This window comes from Conger conger, chromosome 11 (genome assembly GCF_963514075.1).
Source record: "Conger conger chromosome 11, fConCon1.1, whole genome shotgun sequence".
NCBI classification, from domain to species: Eukaryota; Metazoa; Chordata; class Actinopteri; order Anguilliformes; family Congridae; genus Conger; species Conger conger.
This window is the reverse complement of record NC_083770.1, coordinates 13,389,431-13,406,250: the sequence shown is the minus strand read 5'-3', so window position 1 is coordinate 13,406,250 and position 16,820 is coordinate 13,389,431. Positions and strand designations below refer to the sequence as shown.

Below are 16,820 nucleotides of genomic sequence, written 5' to 3'. Positions count from 1 at the left end.
TAAACAAGTTGTCCAAAGCTGCATTGTGAAACCGGTGTTTTCTTGGGATTTTTGTTTCTTTTAACTGTCGCGAGGTGAGAAGAATGGCCGCGGGTGCCTATTCACATTCAAAACGTTCAGGAAGTTTGCACATTAGAACCACGCAAGAGGTGTCGATTGGTAATTTTAGGGTGATATGCTGTTAATTTTTTTTGGGCGGAATAACTTCATACTTTTCGTCAGATCTTGTAATCTATAGGCTTGACCAGCAATCGTTACATTTTAATTTTGTTGAGCGCCAATTACAATCAGTTTGTAATACAAAGCTTAGCAGTGCCAGTAAGATAAGTGTTTTTAAGTTAATTGTAGGATATCGCGCATTTACAAAAATTTACCATTTTTCAAATTATTTTGCCTAATTAATTCATTATTTATTTATTTTTTTTAACATATAGCATCTCCGATAGTTCAAGTCCACTTCCCTAACCATTTGCCGATATTACACTACCGTTATGGCTGTGTTAATAATTAAATAATTATAAATCAATAAAGCCTAGCTCAGGATGTTGCCGATGGGTCCTACATTTTGTTCTTATGTTTTTGTCAGTGGAATAAATAAAGCCATTTAGATGAAGCCATTCGAGTCGAACATGTATGAGTGTTAAAACGGGCGCATCTGTGTAGGCATCCTTTCCCTTCAGTAAAAAAAATCTCAGGTCTTGATTTCTGTTTTGCGTCACTGTATGAAAAATATGAGTTTGTTTAGTATGTCAATTACTAGTTTGAGGGCACTCTGAGTAGCCGGTGTAATTAGCGCGCTAGCTTGCGTTGAGGAACCGCCCTCCTCCTCGCGCAGGTGAGGAAGTGGACGGGGGGCCATCTCGAGATTTCATTTGCAATTGAGATCGACATTAACGGCTTTAAACACATATCCGAAGCACTGAAGGTTTGCTTTGAGGATCTTGTTTGTCCATTCAGGCCCCCGCCCCCTTCTCTTTCCCAAATAAAACCCTTCCCAATGCCGAGCTGCCCGAACTCACGCTGCAGCTGCGGTCGTTTCCTACTTCGATTCGGATGCTGATGGCCTCGTTTACGGGCTTCTTTGGGGCCTTTTCTCTCGCGCCGGCGGGGAGCCGTGCCACGGCCATTTTCATGGTCACGCCACCCGCGGGCCTCCTTAGGTGGGAAACTAAACGAAACCCCCGGGCGGTCCGAGGCTAAAACGCCCGAGTTATTAAATCCTCGACGATAAGGCGTGGTGTGAAAACCTGAGCAGAATCGCGTTTCATATCCCACGATGCTACTGTTGGTTTGGATTCACTACGTGTTTGTGAGATGTGCTCTAAGTAGTTTGTAATTGAACTGCGATGTATCATGTGAAAAGAACAGTAACAGTCTCCTTTATTATTCTTTTTTATTTTTTTTATCCATTTAAAAACCATTCTTAGGCCACATTGCAGTTTTTTATATTTCTGAAAAGCTTGGCTTTAATCGCTTTCAGACATTTTAATTAAAACATTCTAAACAAATAGCCTAGTGTGATGCTCATGACGATTATGCCATAATCGTACACCATCGCCCTCTTATCCCCAATAAATAAATGAAAAAAAAACAACACTCACAACGGTGCCGAACGTATTGTACCTTCTATTGTGTTTAAAAACGGTAATATGTAATATTAGTCGTCGGGGCGTAGTTTTATTATACAAGCCTGTGCGTGTAGCCTAAATGCTTGTTAATACATTCGAAATTTTACTGGAGAAAACGCAACCGAAACGGATTGAACACTATTCTAAATCTCTCACAATTAACTCATTATTTATATTAATATGTTGTCTTATTTATTTGGAGGGGGCTGCAACATTAATATTATAGTCGTAATGATGACTATTGAAACTATTGAAATAAGATATTAAACGCTTATATTTATTTAGCCACACATTTTCAGTTCTTTCTCTATAGATAAGGGATTATTTTTAACACGTATAGCCTGATGTTCTTTGAGCAAAGGCAACCATAACGGATATGAGCATAAGTGTTTGCATAAGTAGCCCAGCGAATTAGCATGTGAGTAAGCTTTTTCTTTTTCACATTAGGTTTGTACATTGTCTTTTCCGACACCTGCGCGATTGTCCGTCTTCGTTCCCTGTGGCGACTTGCCATTCTGATGGGGCTGGTCGTCAATGGGGCAGGGGATGGGTGTTAAGATCCTCCCCTCATAAAAAGCAGGATCACCTCCAGTCACGGCAAACCGCCTGCAACATTTGGGGAGGAGAGCCCGAGTACGAAAGGGGGGAATTTCCTTCAAACAGACTTTGGAGTTTGTTTTTTGGTCTTATCTGCTGCAGCCCGCGCACCTTGTCGTAGAGACCCAAGGTGACATCCATGACTCTCTCCAAGGATTATGAGGCGACCCAGGACCGTGCAGTCCTTTACCCGGAGGAGGACGATATAGATATTATCGGGGAGGATGGGTCGCATATCACTGACAGTCTTTTGTCTTGTCCGGACCATTCAGAGGAGATGGTGTCGGCCGAGCGCGTCACCGACCTGGACTGCTCGGAAGTCGACTCATCCGGGGAGAGCGAGAGCAGTTTCTGCGCCGACGCCGGGTCGTCCGGGAAACCGCAGAACAGCTCGGTCAAACCCCCGTATTCTTACATAGCCCTCATCACCATGGCGATCCTGCAAAGCCCGCAGAAGAAGCTGACACTTAGTGGCATCTGCGATTTCATAAGCAACAAATTCCCCTACTACAAGGAGAAGTTTCCCGCCTGGCAAAACTCCATCAGGCACAACCTGTCCCTCAACGACTGTTTCATCAAGATCCCCAGGGAGCCCGGAAATCCGGGCAAGGGCAACTACTGGTCCCTGGACCCGGCTTCGGAGGACATGTTCGACAACGGCAGCTTCCTCCGCCGAAGGAAAAGGTTTAAAAGAAACCAGCCAGAGTACGTGAAAGACGGAGTCATGTTTTATCCAAATTTCAGTCTGTCGACCTATCGACCCTGTGGGCGCCCTTACGGTGTTCAGGGCCAAGGGAGCGCGCAGGCGGCGGCCCTCAGATACGTGCCCCTACAAGACGGGGTCGTGATCCCTCCCTCTCCGTATTTCAACTTCCAGGGGGTGAGCAGCGGCAAGGTCTCCGAGCCCAAGGGCTTTCAGCTGCAGCTCTGCGCGACCTCGCCGGAGCAAAAGCCCAGACAGAGCAGGTGCTCCTTCAGCATAGACAGCATCATGGGAAAGACTTCGCCTATCTGTCAGCCCGGTCTCAAGGGCCCCGAGTCGCCACCGGTCGACTATTCACATCTCTTCGCTAGATCAGCGACCTGTTTGGTTCCAGCGATGTTTTCCGGGCCCAGAACTTCATTTTGCCCGGCTCCCTTGTTAAACACGGTCCATTCCGCCTTGGAAGCGATACAGATTCCATTCCCCCATTGCTGAACATTTCTTAGCCAATTGAGAAATGGCTCCGCGGTTTGCGTAAATGCGTTCCATTTACGCACGACTCCTTGTGACTTCATCTGTGAGCTGCACGTTATTTATGAATTTCAAATAATTATTTCCTATAATATGTGTATGTATATCTCATTGCTGTTTGATTATAGCTTTAATGTAAATAAATAGAGTTAATATATTTGTTAATCGATGTGTGTTGTAAAAACAGGCTTCGCCAATAAGCAACTGAAATGGATATTGTATTTAAAGCAGTTCTTCAGTTATGTATGGTTTGATCTGATGATAATAAACGTTTGATCTTAAATACGTGTCACTTGTTATTTTGCGTAATATTTGACATTTTAAGTTGGTTTTCTATTCTGAATCATTCAAACTCATAGCGTGTAATCGCTAATCTGAATATCAAAGTAGTAACTAATACGACCTGCAGCAACTCATGCACACGTCTCTGATGATTAAAAATCTCTTATTTGCTGTTTTATTTCCAATTCAGTTAATTTTGTCCTGCTATTTCTTTGAATACAAGACAGGTGGTTCTAGTTCTCAGAAAAGTGTGAAAATTCCAGTATTCATATACACACATAGATGCGGTTGACATCTGAAATTGAATCCCATTCATTTGACCACACCTGAGTGAAGTGCCTCACAATGTCGTTCTTTTGTAATTGTTATTATAACGTTTGGAAAAAGAATCCTAGAAAGTTTATACGAGTTTCCCAAAATGATTTTGGCGTATTCAAAAAAGACAATTTTCTCATTTTATAAGAAACTTAAATTGATGAATCTTCATTGAAACATTGATCGTTGATTTTAAAAGGTAAATGGCATATAAAGTTTTTATTTTACTTACTGTTCAAATGAGTGAAAAACTTGCGGTCAGCATGAATTCACGCTAAATAATTACGCCACCGTGTGGTCCGTTGTGAGTGCAAACAACAAGTGAAATTGTTTTCTTTTCAGTGTTATGTTTAAATGATTGATAATTATCTTATATTAGTGATATTGTTTGTACTGTACTGCCTGTGTATCTACTGTGATGACGTCATCTGTCACTCTGGTCCTATGAAATTCATGTTGTAATAGCGTCTTATGGCTCATGTCTGTGCTATCAACCAACTTTTCGCTACTGTACTTGTCATTTGGGGTTCTTGATCAATTAAATCACATTTCATAATTGTGCGTACTGGAAAATAAATGTGGTATTTGTGAGTCACTTGGTATTTTTTTATTTCTATTAAAAGGTACAGCACCGGTGATACATGTGCATTGATATACAGTGATGGTGGGGTGGACAGATGTAGTATAATTATGTATTTAACAGATCATGTTTCATTCATGTATTTATTGTATTGAAATGAATTTGCATGTTTTATTTGTTTGTCATCGAATCATAAACAACAGTTAATAAAGCACAGTACTCATGATTTATTTGGTTCTTTAATGTCATCATTGATGGTGTCGGTATTTATTCTTCTTTTAATTATTACAATGGCAGAATTTGGATTGTTAGCAGTGGCCGTACACTGACAGCTGTTGACTCGGCATGACAAGTGCTGGGTGCGAACAGAGAACGCGTCCAGTTACAGCGTTCGCCCTGCACAATTCTCTCTGCGTTCACTGGGCTATTTTTGGCATGGGTCGCAGCTGATTGCAAACGTTTTTGGCCCTCCCAGAAATTTTCTGGCAGGCAGTTGTCCTTGATGAAAGGCTTATATGAAACGGGGGGTGTTGACAAACGGAAGACCGGCTCTCAGTTAGCTTCTCTGTGGCCAAACAGCTCACACTTCAGATTTCTTTGCTGCGAGGCACAGGAGTCAAAGCGCTCACTTGTTGCCAAAGAGCGAGCTTACAAGGCAATAATAGGCCACTTATATCGTCTTCTCCGCCCACTGGAACCCGCGACAGTGCCCGTACCGTACGCTCATCCTGTGTTCGCCACTCTCAGATATTGTTGAAGGACTTCCTATTCTGTTCCGTTAGCTGCAGACGGAGCCCTTGCGAGCTAATGTGAGGCGATTTGAAGAGCAGAGGACGGCGGTGGTGGACTTGCATGCTTCCTCGACTGTTATAATAGTTTGGGGCTTTCTCTGATTTTTTTGTTACGGTGACACACGGGCGACCTCAAAGGAGAGCTTTAGAGCGAGGGACAGTTTCGTGCGCACCTTGGCTGGTTCTGACCAAAATAAAGAAATAGGAAAAGATGGACACAACTCCAATTCCCGTGTTGACCGTCCAGACGAACCCTTACGATGACCAGAGACCCGGTGCAAGCGGGCTGAGGAAAAAAACAGCGGTGTTCGAGAGCAAGAGAAACTACCTGCAAAACTACATCCAGAGCGTACTGTCCTCCATCGACCTGCGAGACCGACAGGGCTGTACCATGGTGGTGGGCAGTGACGGCAGGTACTTCAGTCGGACCGCTACCGAGATCGTCGTCCAAATGGCCGCTGCTAACGGGGTAAGGGAATTATATTATTTAGTGCAGACTACTTTACTACATACACATTTCTTTGATAGTGGAATATTGGCAACTACTTATTTATTTAGACGAATTTAATTGCACCATTTTATTTATCAATTGTTATCTGGACGACAGATATAGCGACAATTTTCTGTATGAGAGATGTTTTTGTTTTTTTGTGCAAAGATATGAATACTTTTTTCCAACTTTGCCGTGGATTTTGTATACTTTTTTTGCATATATGTTAAAATTAAATGAAGCCGGTAATTTGTGGCTGGAAATTGCGCACGGTTTATGCGCAGTTGAATGTTTATGAGCTTATTTTCTTGGGCTTGTCCAAGCATAAAGTGAATTTAAAGCTTTCATAAGGTGCCTAAAACTTTCAGTGAATATCATTGGATGCTCGCAAGGGCCGTCGGGGTGGGGTGCGGTGCGGTGCGTATCGAGGCTTGTAAGTCAAGGCACCAACTACTTTGAAGAACTGAAACAACAGTGGAACAAAGTCAATTGAACTGAAGTTGAAAGGAAACAAAAAATGTCAGTTAAACCACATTTTGAATGCTCAAAACGAAGTCGACAATAATCAGTCCTAAGCAATCATTTTTTATATAATTTGTGAAATGTCCTCCCCTGCAGAGTGAGCGCTGTTTCCCTCCTTCCCTTGGGCTGGACTGGGCGGTGGGATTTCTTGCCAAGTGGGATTGTTTCAATTAATCATTTCGCTAAAATCTTTTGCGCACTTGCCTTTTCGCCTGTGATTTGTATGAGACTGTGTTTTCAGATGGCTGAATGACTAAACGTGGCCGCAAACGTACAAGCTAACGCATAAATTCATAAGTAAATAACATGAAAGCAATGTGACATATCACGTTTGGAACGAATGATACACATGGTATCGTTCGTCTTTGGTCTCCTTTTGCCATCTTTTTGTCATTGTGATCATGTAAATGACAGATTCCTAAACGAGGAAGTATTATGTACTGTCACATGTAAAGAAAACTCACTCCACATCATAGAAATAAAAGAACGAGCTTTTGGGAACGCTAGGAGAGGACTTGGGGTGACCGCACCCTTCTCTGGCTGGCTCGCTCAGATATCCCACGATGTTGTAATGCAGTTTGTTTATCGTTAGGTATTCATGGTGTGGAATGCCAAGTTTATCCTGTTTTGAAAACAGCGTCTAGGGGCATGGGGGAACTGTCGCGAACATATAGTCGAGTACTGGAGCATCAAAGCTGGTATATAAAAAACGTTGTATTGCCGTAATGATCATCATAAGTACTTTGTTAAAAAGGCGTTGTCACATAACTGTATCATTAAATTACAGTGTAGGCTATAGGCTACATTGTACTAATAGGGTGGTTTTGCAAATCAGCGGTGCATTGTCTAACCTATATTTAATTGACAGGTGACCCTGGCATGCGCATAAATAAAGGAGACGAACTTCATAATAACCTTTGACACTCGTTTAGTCACTTCTTTATTTATAGACGGCTTCTCGGTGGATTACAATTTAGACTGCTCCCTGGAGCTGCGGATTTTTTACTGCGCGCTCTGTCTTCCCTTCGGCGGCTCTATCAGCCCTGCGCCTTATATGGCAGCTGCTGCACGCGCTTTAAACAAACGCGAACTGGCTTCCTCTGAGAATGTCAAACTTTGATGTAATTCAGGTGCCAGGCCAATCGCAGTTCTGGAACAACAGTGGATGCAAGTCGAACTTTCCTTGACGGCCTTTGAAGTGGGCTGTTGTGGAGTAGGCTAAGCCAACAATAACATAAGAAGGGAACAGAACCAAAGAAAGATATTGACTCATCTTCATGTTGGAAGAGAAATGCACTTGCACTCCAGTCCTTCACAGTCCTGCTATAGTTTAGAGGTAATGTGGTTGAGACTGATGGTTGAGCAATCACGAGAATCACTTGATTAATTCTCTGCGTTGTTCCTGCGTGGCGTTACTTGAACCCGCATCCTTCAACAAAAGACGCCCCACACACATTCCAACATACATCCCACCCAGAGCTGTCAGTCTGCTGCACCAGCTTGTAAAGGGGGGCTCAACAAGTTCTCACCTAGTTTGTCACGGTGGCGAAAATAACTTGTGGAGCCAATGAGCGGTGCTAACTTTCGTTTCTAACTGCTGGTTGGAGCAGATGTTACAGGACTAAAAGTGTTCCTCCCTGAACTTTCTGCTCTTGCGGAATTCTGTGCTTTACAGCTGTGGTGGTTTTCTACACGAACCGAAGTGTTAATACCCTCTATCTGTGCCCTCTATCAAATGTTTTTCCGTTTGAATCACAGTTGTGAAATATAGAGTTCTTCTGCTTGTTTGCCCTTCCAAATTGTTACAGCCAACGTAATCAACCGTTTACTCCAGTGTCTGGGTTCTCCATGAGGAAAATGCGAGCAGTGATCTGCTTGGTGGGGTAATGCTGCAATCTGTCCAGTAATAATTGTCTTATTTGTGTCCATAATTTTTTGGGAAAACACTTTGCTGTTTAGGCAATATGAGCGGACCCTGGAAGCACTGTTTGTCACTTTGATTGACAGGCTGAGTCATCTCATTCAAAGCCCCTCCCAGCGCACTGCCTCCCTGAGACATATCGATTTTGAGTCACTCTCTCGCTTACACTCTGACTCATGTTGCAGAAACTGACACTTTAAAATGTTGCTGTGCTTTCTGTTTTCTCAAAAGGAAATGGGGTATTCCTGAGGGAACTCATGAGCAAATGTGTTTATCGGTTTGTATTCGTGACACAGGTCCTCATTTTGGGACAGACTCACCTGGATTCAATCAATATTCATCCATGAATTTGACAAATACAGGCCAGGGGTTTAAAGGGCTTATCCAATGTGGCCTACGGGGCATATTTTTAGGTCATAATGAATTTGAAATACATTTTCTACTGTGCTACCGTCGCATGAAGACCTGTTGCCAATTGACAGCTGGTCTGAAATGGCTAATAACTAAACCAATAAATACTGTGCATAACGGACCATGGGATACTATTACAAATACCACAGACTCTGCGGTAAAGGCCAAGGTCCCCACTTAAGGAATGTAGTTAAAGGGGGTGAAGTCACCTTCTGTAACCAACTGTCACACACAGTCACGCTACATGCTACACTCTAGAGGCAGCCTACTGAACTCCACATCCCGCAGGCCGCAGTGTCTGCAGGTATCTGCTCCTACCGTGCGCTACACCACCTGATTTCACTAATTAGTTTACCTGCTTGGTTCAGGTAATAAGCAAATTGTTGTTGAAGCAAGCTCCTGCAGACACTGCGGCCCACAGGAAGTGGAGTTGAGTAGCGCTGGCCTAGCGGCTAAGGCACATGACTGGAAGGTTGGTGGTTCAAGCCCCGGTGTAGCCACGATAAGATCCGCGCAGCAGTTGGGCCCTTGAGCAAGGCCCCTAACCTCACATTGCCCCAGGGTGGATTGTCCCCTGCTTAGTCCAGTCAACTGTAAGTTGTTTTGGATAAAACATCAGATGAATAATAAATTATGATTATGATTATGATTATGATTATGATTATGATTATGATTATGATTACTACTACTACTACTAGTACTTGCCTCCCCAAAATGTCACCCACCTTTGGAAAGCGCAGAGATTTGGATGTGGGCGTCTCTCCTCCAGATCGGCCGGCTGGTTATCGGACACAACGGCATCCTGTCCACCCCGGCCGTGTCCTGCATCATCCGCAAGATCAAGGCGATCGGCGGCATCGTCCTCACCGCCAGCCACAACCCTGGCGGGCCCGGCGGTGACTTCGGCATCAAGTTCAACGTGGCCAATGGAGGTGAGGAGGAGCGCTACGGCCACCCCACGCCGACGTCTCCCTTCCTTAGCACAAAAACAGTAACAACACAGGCCACTTCGAGGTGGCGACTGTAAAGTGAAATGCGTGAGAATCAATAATAACAATTAACGGACGGATATGTTCTTCAGCCGTTGGATTTTGACGACAACGGGGAAATCTTTGACTTTTTATCTTTATGATGAGCTAAATTGTGTTTCAGGTTTTTGTCAACAATCTCTTGAGCAACTCCAGTTGTTCTTTTTGCTCGCACATTTCCAGCTTGAATATGTTATTGTTTTAATCCAGTTACTCCAGGTTTCTGTTTTTCCTCTTTGAATACAAGTCTTTACAGGTCAATACAGTTTTCTTTCTAGTTTATTTCATGTTACGGCCAGTTTATATGTAGGTAATCTCTGGTGGCAAGGATCATACATTATCATACATTATGGCGGTCTGTCGCTATGACTTTTAGTTTATACTGGAGCGACAGATTTTTTGATTTTGTCGCTATCATTGTTGTGCCCGTCCCTGAGACTTAAATTGATATTGAACTTTGACCCCATTGCTGACCCCATTACGACAACCTTATTAAGTTCCCATCGGCAATTATCTTCAGTGAAGTGTCATCGACTAGCTTCCATGTCTTGAGCTTGCAAATGGCTCCGCTTCAGCCATGCGTTCTTATCATTTATGTGTGTATCCTTTTTACGAGGGGCAGCTTTCAAAATCAAAGTGGAGCGATAATGGAATGTTGGTGACAACGTAGCGATATCCACTGGCTGATCATATGTCGCCTAACTATAAACTGGCCTTTATGTCTGTAATTAGTACCGATTCTGTGCTATAAACATTGAGTGCTTCGTCGTTCACTGGACTATATTAAGTAACATTTGATTGGTTGATTGGATACTCAGTTGATTGACTGAATGGCTGAACATTCCACCCTTTGGAGTTCCAAAAGCACTCATCACTCCGTTATTACCGGACCTTCCGTTCTCGAATATTCCCAAGTGACTATTTGTGTGACTCCCGGGATTCCGGATGGAATGCCAGTGATCTTGCACTTGTATTAATAGAGCGAAGTGGGGTTTGTCTCATGCGTCATTCGCCTCACAAAAGGGCCACTAGCGCACTGCTGGCTTCAGTTTCCTTCAAGCTAAAGTTATTTGTGCATGGACGCAACACCTGCATATTTTTGGTTAACCGGGCGAAGGCCAGATAACAGAAATATGAGGAAAGTGCTATGTTTTTGAAGGGCTTACCGTTAGCATTCTGTATGCTTGGATATTTGGTTAAGCTATTTGGACTGTACGCTCTACCTGCAGATATGGATTCAAACACACAACCCTGAATCCCATTGACAGGTAAAGACATGAGGCCAGTAGTGTTGCATCTCGGTGGCTTAAGCAGTCAGTCAATACAACTTGCTTCCTTTTGGTGATTTCTATGCTTTGTAAACACCCTCATCCAGAATGGCTTGCACAAATTTGAGTTTCATGTACAATCCATTTAGACACCTGGAAATTCCACTGAAGGTTACCCAGCTAACATTGACATTTTAGTTATTTAGCAGATACTTTCAGGTTTATACACTTGTATACAACACAAATGTTCAGAGAGTGTTACTGGAATGTTTTGTCAATGCTACCACTACATGTCAGCAACATTGTAAGAACCCTTTATGTTAGCTGAGTGACTGTAGATCTACCGTCCTGTATGTTTTCACTTCAAACCTTACAAAGCAAAGTACAGTTGAGCTGCTGATTAGTAGAGTCAGGTGTGCCAAATTAGGGTTGAAATGAAAACATACAGGATTGCAGATCTCCAGGAACAGGGTCTTTACACCAGGTGTAAAGAATATGAAGCAGAATACCTGGTGTGTCCATAGAATCTGTGGCTTAGTCTGGAAGGCAGGTGTTCATCTTTTTTGGATGAAATAGTCCTCTACACCACACACCTGGCCAGGTGTTCCCAGGTTCCTCAGCTACCTGTACCCTCTCTATAGGCCCTTGGCCTGGTGTATACAGGTATCCTCAGCTATCTGTACCTTCTCTATAGGTGTACCTAGGTGTACCCAGCTATCCTCAGCTATCTGTACCCTCTCTACAGGCCCATCTCCGGACACTGTTATGGATCGGATCCATCAGGTCAGCCGGACACTGGAGGAGTTTGCCATCTGCCCGGACCTCCGCATCGACCTGTCCAGGCTTGGCCGCCAGGAGTTCGACCTGGAGAACAAGTTCAAACCCTTCAGAGGTGAAGAGAGGTGTCCAATCAGTGGCCTTTGCTCTGTCCATGGACAAATCAAAATCGAGTCCTTGTACATACTGAGTGTAGGGCATACAACCAGAGCTGCAATATAAAGCGATTTCAAGTCTTTGTTTTTACTGTGGTTCCACATACAGTAGGAGTGATCCAGTCTTCATTTGTACAGAAAACGAATAGTTTTGTTATAGAAACAAACTTACACACTAGCCCAGCAGAAGTGGAGTTAGACACCCTTACCTTAGAGGGAAGCTAGTGAGTGACGTGCTTTTGTTTTGGGTTTTTTAGTGGAGATAGTGGACTCCGTGGAGGTGTACCTGAACATGCTACGTGGGCTCTTCGATTTCGGGGCCATCAAGGGACTGCTGACCGGTCCGGATCAGCTGAAAATCCGGATGGACGCCATGCATGGGGGTAGGGTCAAGCACCAAACCCAGCAGTCCCTCAATATATATCTACTGTGCTTACTGATAAGGCTGTGCTCATGTGTGTGTGTGTGTGCGCATGTGCGAGAGGGTACAAGACACACCTGGGTACACAAAATTGCAGGCTTTTCTGTGTTTTCTGTATCGGGTTGTGATTTTGTGTACAGTATTTTATGTGGGTGTGTACATGCATACACACCATTTCTTCCATTATGTGACGCGTGTATCAGAGTGACTGCTCACAGGATTGTGTGTGTGACAGTGTGCAAGTGTGTGTGTGTTTGTGTGTGTGTGTGTGTGCGCGTACGTACCTCACGGTCAGTCTCACAGACCCTGCCTGTTGTCATAGTGATGGGGCCCTACGTCAGGAGGATCCTGTGTGACGAGCTGGGGGCCCCCGCCAACTCCGCCGTCAACTGTGTGCCCCTGGAGGACTTTGGGGGCCAGCACCCCAACCCCACCCTGACCCACGCCACTGGTCTGGTGGAGTCCATGAAGGGCGGAGACTTTGGCCTGGGTGCTGCATTCGACGCGGACGGGGTAACTGTCCTCCACATTTTTAAAGAAAACATTCACCTAAATCAACAGTACCGATCCTCGTGCGTATGTAGGATATGTTCACTTACTCCTGGCCTAAAGAGACTCTGCAAGTTCATCATGCTTTCTGGCTTACTTTATTCACAAATGGCTGCCATCCGAAGTTGACAGCGGTAATCAAATAATGACGAACGAAACAGGTTTGTGAACTTGTGACTATTTTCGGGCAATAAGACGAATGCTCAGTGCACAGTGTGCTTCGAAGCCTGTTTCATGTTGAGACAGTGTTCCTGATAATGTATGTGGGAAGAGCTCTGCTACTATTTAAAGTGAAAACTATTTGTACATCAGCAGTCATGCTGCCGGCTAATTGATGTTATCGTTGTGGTTTATTATTCCCTTAAACTGCCTCAGCCCGTTGTAAATTCTTTGTCTATGATGTCTATGAGACATTGGTGGTATGTTGGATGTGAAGTGCAGTCCCAAAACTGGAAGACTGGTTTGGCAAGCAAGATGTTAGTATTTCTTGTATTCCTGTTTTACAGAGGTAGATTTTATGGCATAGAGACACAAATGAAATGAAATCTTATTAGATTAGTAGTACCCCCCCGTTCAACATTTTTGTGGTGAAAAGTGAAAAGTGAGTGAAGCGCCACTTGAGTGTTCAGGTGAAAACCTGGCAGCATTTGGTTGAAAAGCGGAAGTTCTCTCGCTGACTAGGATGTAGTCAGGCTATATTGGGGTTAACCTAGTCATGTCTCAAGCTAGATTTCCATCCCTAGATGTCTGGATTCCAGCGTTTGCTCGCTGGAATAGAAAACACACAGATTAAATGTATTTGACAGTAATAGGCTTTATTGGCGGTTCCCTTGGCAAACGCCCTTATTTGGAGAGTGTGAGCTTTGGATTTTCAGATTCACCCCACGGCAATAATTCTGGTCTGGCGTCTGAATTAATTTGTTTTGCCGGAACGTTCTGACCCCTGAACAGGCCCTGTTAAGTGGTGCCACTCTTAATCTGTGAGAAGAACAGATGTTCACACGGCCTTTTCCGTTTGGTGATTCTGTGGCATGGTTTCCGGAGTTGCGGGTTTCCTCTTGAACAGCAGTTGTGAAATGTCCGTGTTAAACAGTGGCGTTGCTGGCTCCAAGTTTCCAAGACATTTCTCCATGGAAACACTCACTTCTGTCCGCTTCGGTGGAGGTGCCAAAAAACATACTTGTATCACAAGTCGGTGGAGTTCTCATATAGCATAATAACACTATATTTAATTTGGAGGAATCACCTTCTAGTGAGCTCCAAAAGAAACAAGCAAAAATTTGAACTTCGAAAATTCGAACAGTAAAGACATGGTTGAATATAAGAATTATAGTAGTCATTTTATTATTTAGCTAATGCTTTTATCTAAAGCGGCTTACAGTTGAATGGACTAAGCAGGGGACAATCCCCCATAGAGCAATGTGGGCTTAAGGATCTTGCTCAAGGGCCCAGCAGCTGTGTAGATCTTATCGTGGCTGCACTGGGGCTTGAACCACACACCTTCTGGGTCCCAGTCATGTACCTTAGCCACTAGGTTACATGCTGACCCGGAATATTAAATGGCTTTGGGATTTAATTGAATGAACTATTTAAGTTTTTCAACTGTCTCCGCTTGCAGGACCGGTACATGATCCTTGGTCAGAACGGATTCTTTGTGAGCCCGTCTGACTCTGTGGCAGTACTGGCCGCCAACCTCTCCTGCATCCCGCACTTCAGACAGACGGGGCTGCGCGGCTTGGCCAGGAGCATGCCCACCAGCACCGCCCTCGACAGGTAGGCGGCTCCCTCTGGAGCTCAGGAGGAGGTAATGCGTGACTGGAAGCTTTTGCTGGGTGCACTGATATACTGTTTATACACCATCTGTCCACAGAAACTCTTTTTCTAACTCTCTTTTTACATCCCCACCCCCCCCCCCCATCCTCTGAATCACTTTCTCTGTCTCTCCCCTTCTGACCCTCTCCCTCTCTTGGGATGGGTGAGATGAACTTTAACTGTTGAAAGTAAAGTATTCCCAGTAACCCAGAAACCCCCCTCTCTACTAGAATGGGAATGGTCTGGCTCTAGATGGTGACACTGGCTGAAAGTGGTGGAAGAGACCATTGTGTGTTTAAATAGGGGGGGGTGATCTAAGGACAGAAGCCTCCTGGTCCCCCAGGCAGTTGATTATAGACCCTGCCTCACATCAGCTGGGAGGGGGTGCTTTTTAACAAGGGTTATATGACTCACAGGCCAGGGGCAGCTGTGTGGGACTACTGACTGACAGCAGTGTGCATCTGTGGCCTTTCTGCGGTGTCTTATGGTCTTGTGAGAGGGTGTCCTGGCCTTTCGTAGGTGCTGAGAGAGAGCAGGGTCTGTGAGCGTGGTTTGGTTTATAGGGAGAGTATGTGTCAGTCCTTTGCTCCTTGCATCTCTTTAACATTCCAGAGCTGTTTTCCAAGAAGCCCCTGCTGCTCCTCCTTGCCCGTTGAGGGGCGTGGAGACGTGCTGATGTGTCGCAGGGTGAGGAGGGAGCGGTCCTGATTCATAGGGTTCCACAGAAGCCTGCCTTACCCTTTTAAGAGCAGGGTTTTTGGAATGTATTCCAAGTCAGTATTCCAGAACTCATTTGCCAGTAGTGATTGTTACATGAGCTTTAGAATGTTCAGTTAAGAACATTCCAATCACGTATTGGCGACCTCACACCTTATAGGGTTAATGGAGGGTTGCAGTCATCTTACAAAATAACCTGAACAAGCAGGATGCTGATGATTTTTGGAGAAAATATAATAACCTCCCCACTGCTCCCGCCCACACACCCGTCTCCAACCTCTACCCCCCTGTGCTACAAATACCCTCCCTACCCCTCCTTTGGCATTGGTCCGGTAGTGAAAAGCATTAGGAACTGGGTGGAGGATCTGGGGAACAGTGTTTGACAAAGACTCATCCTCTATGAATAACTGAATGACCTCAAAGACAGAGCCGAACGTGGCGCGCTGGGCTTCCCAAAATAACCCCGCCCAGCACCCTCTCCCTCCCCCTTACGTAATCACCCCTATTATACACGAAGCCCTCCTGCATTCACGACAGCTTGAATTATTATAGAACGAACATTTAATACATATTCTTGTCATGCCCAGCGTTTTTAGGAGTGACTGTGTGGCACTGTAGTTTTGCGTAAAAACAGTTTGCTATCCAGGTGTGAGAGAATATTCCGGAAAGTTGCTTCTCTGAATATCTATAAATATTTTTTATATATATATATATATATATATATATATATATACATTTACACAGAAATGGATAAAGGGAAATTATTTGACAGTTTTGGAATATTCCACCCAGTCCGCTAATATACTACATGTGTAATTATTATTATACACTTTTTGTATTGCGTCTCGTTGAAGTTCTATTGCATTAGCGGTAGTGGTTAGCCTTCCTTTCTGCGCTGGCAGGTTACAGCCGCATTGTCGAAGCGCTCGCTATGAGACGTGACACAGCACAGTGGGGGTTCTGGCCGTGACCCACTTTTCCAGCGACAGAAAGGATTTGTCACCCCTGAGGCTGGCAGGGGAACGAGGGGGTAATCTGAGAGATGGTAGCGGGGCGGCTCGTGTTAATGTTGGCAGGAACCTCGGAAATTACCGCACATCTGAGTTCAGTGCTGCCCAGCCCCAGAGTAACGTAGTTTGTGCTGTAACACAGTTACTGTACATCTCCTCTGAGAAAGTGTGTGTGTGTGTGTGTGTGTGTTCATGTGCGTGAATGCCCGCATGTGTGTTTTTGCGTGACTGCATGTGTGTGTGGAAGGATGCTATAACAGTTTGCTGGCTGACGTTATCCTGTCAGAAATGAGGATCACTACATGATGTCAG

General features: G+C 44.5%; 2 protein-coding genes across 2 annotated transcripts in view; both read left to right on the top strand.

Annotated features, from left to right (window-relative positions):
• The first annotated feature begins 1,781 nt into the window (after nucleotides 1–1,781).
• On the top strand, nucleotides 1,782–4,843 carry foxd5 (forkhead box D5). Its single transcript, XM_061261547.1, has one exon. The coding sequence runs from the start codon at nucleotides 2,365–2,367 to the stop codon at nucleotides 3,421–3,423; it is 1,059 nt and encodes a 352-aa protein (XP_061117531.1). The 5' UTR covers nucleotides 1,782–2,364; the 3' UTR covers nucleotides 3,424–4,843.
• Nucleotides 4,844–5,197: 354 nt separating this feature from the next.
• Nucleotides 5,198–16,820, top strand: part of pgm5 (phosphoglucomutase 5) — a 42,067-nt gene continuing 30,444 nt past the window's right edge. Inside the window, exons 1-6 of the mRNA XM_061261373.1 lie at nucleotides 5,198–5,896; nucleotides 9,541–9,703; nucleotides 11,813–11,959; nucleotides 12,257–12,382; nucleotides 12,743–12,933; nucleotides 14,588–14,742. Coding sequence (XP_061117357.1) covers nucleotides 5,639–5,896; nucleotides 9,541–9,703; nucleotides 11,813–11,959; nucleotides 12,257–12,382; nucleotides 12,743–12,933; nucleotides 14,588–14,742 — 1,040 coding nt within the window. The 5' untranslated portion in view covers nucleotides 5,198–5,638. The remainder of the gene's footprint in view (nucleotides 5,897–9,540; nucleotides 9,704–11,812; nucleotides 11,960–12,256; nucleotides 12,383–12,742; nucleotides 12,934–14,587; nucleotides 14,743–16,820) is intronic.